At 30.4% G+C, this 1,721-nt stretch overlaps 1 protein-coding gene across 1 annotated transcript; it reads right to left on the minus strand.

Annotated features, from left to right (window-relative positions):
* Positions 1–149: 149 nt before the first annotated feature.
* LOC107858713 (putative serine carboxypeptidase-like 53) lies at positions 150–522 on the minus strand (the record flags this gene model as incomplete). Its single annotated transcript, XM_047403763.1, has 1 exon — positions 150–522. A coding segment is annotated over exon 1 (373 nt), but the record flags the coding sequence as incomplete, so codon positions are not given.
* Positions 523–1,721: the final 1,199 nt, after the last annotated feature.

Below are 1,721 nucleotides of genomic sequence, written 5' to 3' on the forward strand. Positions count from 1 at the left end.
CATATTATTGACATGTCATATTCACTACGTAAACAGATGCCATGGCCGGGCCTAGAGGAAGTACAAGTGAGCAATTCAATATAACAAATGGTTTATATCAAAACCATATAGTATTACGCAAAACATAGACGAATGTTGTGTGTATATACCTCCATTCAACCAAAGCAGCAAAGGTAGTGACTTGGAATTCTCGGCTTCAGTAAAGTAATAATACAAAGCACGACCAGAAGATTCATTAACGGTGACATATCCACCATATTGTTGAAACTTCACTGGTGGTTGTCCAGGCAATTTATTGATCCAATCTTTTTCTTTAAGTCCATCCTGAGGAAGAATAACTTTGTCTAATTCTACATTTTCAAGGGCTGCCTTAAAATAACTTTTACTAATGGATGAAAACTTCTTTTGCTTGGCCTTGTAAAATTGGCCAAGAACATCACTTTGCTTCTTTCCAAGGCTTGAAGCAACAAAATGTGACGAGAAGAGGGTAAAAAGAAGGAAGATGAAAGTGAATTTTCCCATTGTTCTGTGGTCCTTTTTTTAACTATTGAAAAGTAGAGTTAGAGAAAGGGTATTTATTATGAAACTACGTGATTATGAGATTTGATTGTGATATCATTTGGACATGTTAGTTATGATATAACTTGCTCTAATTATGCATGATTTCATGCCAGATATAATCATGATTTCCTCAACTTAATACTGAATAAATGGAATATTGTAAATGTTAAGAGTAAACAGACATTGCCTAAAATAAAGGAAGGAGAATTGTTTGTTGTTCAATTTGATGAAGGTATTTGATTTTTAAAGTAAAATTAGGAGATATAAACGATTTTCAGCCTATATTACTTAACCAAATATTATTATTTTTTCCAAAATCCTACATTGTAAGGAATGTAATAATTACCTGCCTCTCTCCTCAAATTCAAATTCATCAATCATGTAGTCATGGACGTGAGATGAGCTCTCATTTCAACTTTCCATTTATAGCATAAATACAATCAAGGATAACACATAAGTCCTTTAACTTGGTATGAAATTATATCTATGACTTCCAACTTTGGATGTGTACAAATAGGCACTTAAACTTGTATAAAGTTGAACAAGTAGACATACATGTCTTATGTGGCATAATACACATAGGACATCATGGAGGACAAGAATCGGCCATATAAGACGCTACATAGGACATATGTGTCTACTTGTTCAACTTTATACAAGTTTAAGTGTACTTGTACACACCCAAAGTTGGAGGTCATAGATGTAATTTAATATAAGTTAAAGGACATGCCTACAATCAAATATAATGACATTAAACAATCTGCTTATTATTAGTATTCCAAATGAATATTACTTGTTATTTTATGAATATTATTATATATGTGTTGAATACTTCTATAATGTAAATTGAATGTATAAAATTTTGGATCTAATAAATATATAAGTTTAATTACTATATATTTTTTGCCATGCATATTTTATCTTCCTTATTTTGAAGATCTGTATTTGCAATTTAACGTAATTCGAGGGATTGAGTTTTAATTACAATGGAAGGAGAATGTCTATTGTTCAAATTTGAGAATGATGTTTGATTTTTAAAACAAGGTTAGGAGATATAAACTATTTTCACCCTATATATTACTCAACCAAATATTATTATTTATTTCAAAATTCTACATTTTAAGGAATGTAATAGTTACCTTACTCTCTCAAATTCAAAT

Source organism: Capsicum annuum, unplaced genomic scaffold (assembly GCF_002878395.1).
Source record: "Capsicum annuum cultivar UCD-10X-F1 unplaced genomic scaffold, UCD10Xv1.1 ctg4767, whole genome shotgun sequence".
NCBI lineage: Eukaryota > Viridiplantae > Streptophyta > Magnoliopsida > Solanales > Solanaceae > Capsicum > Capsicum annuum.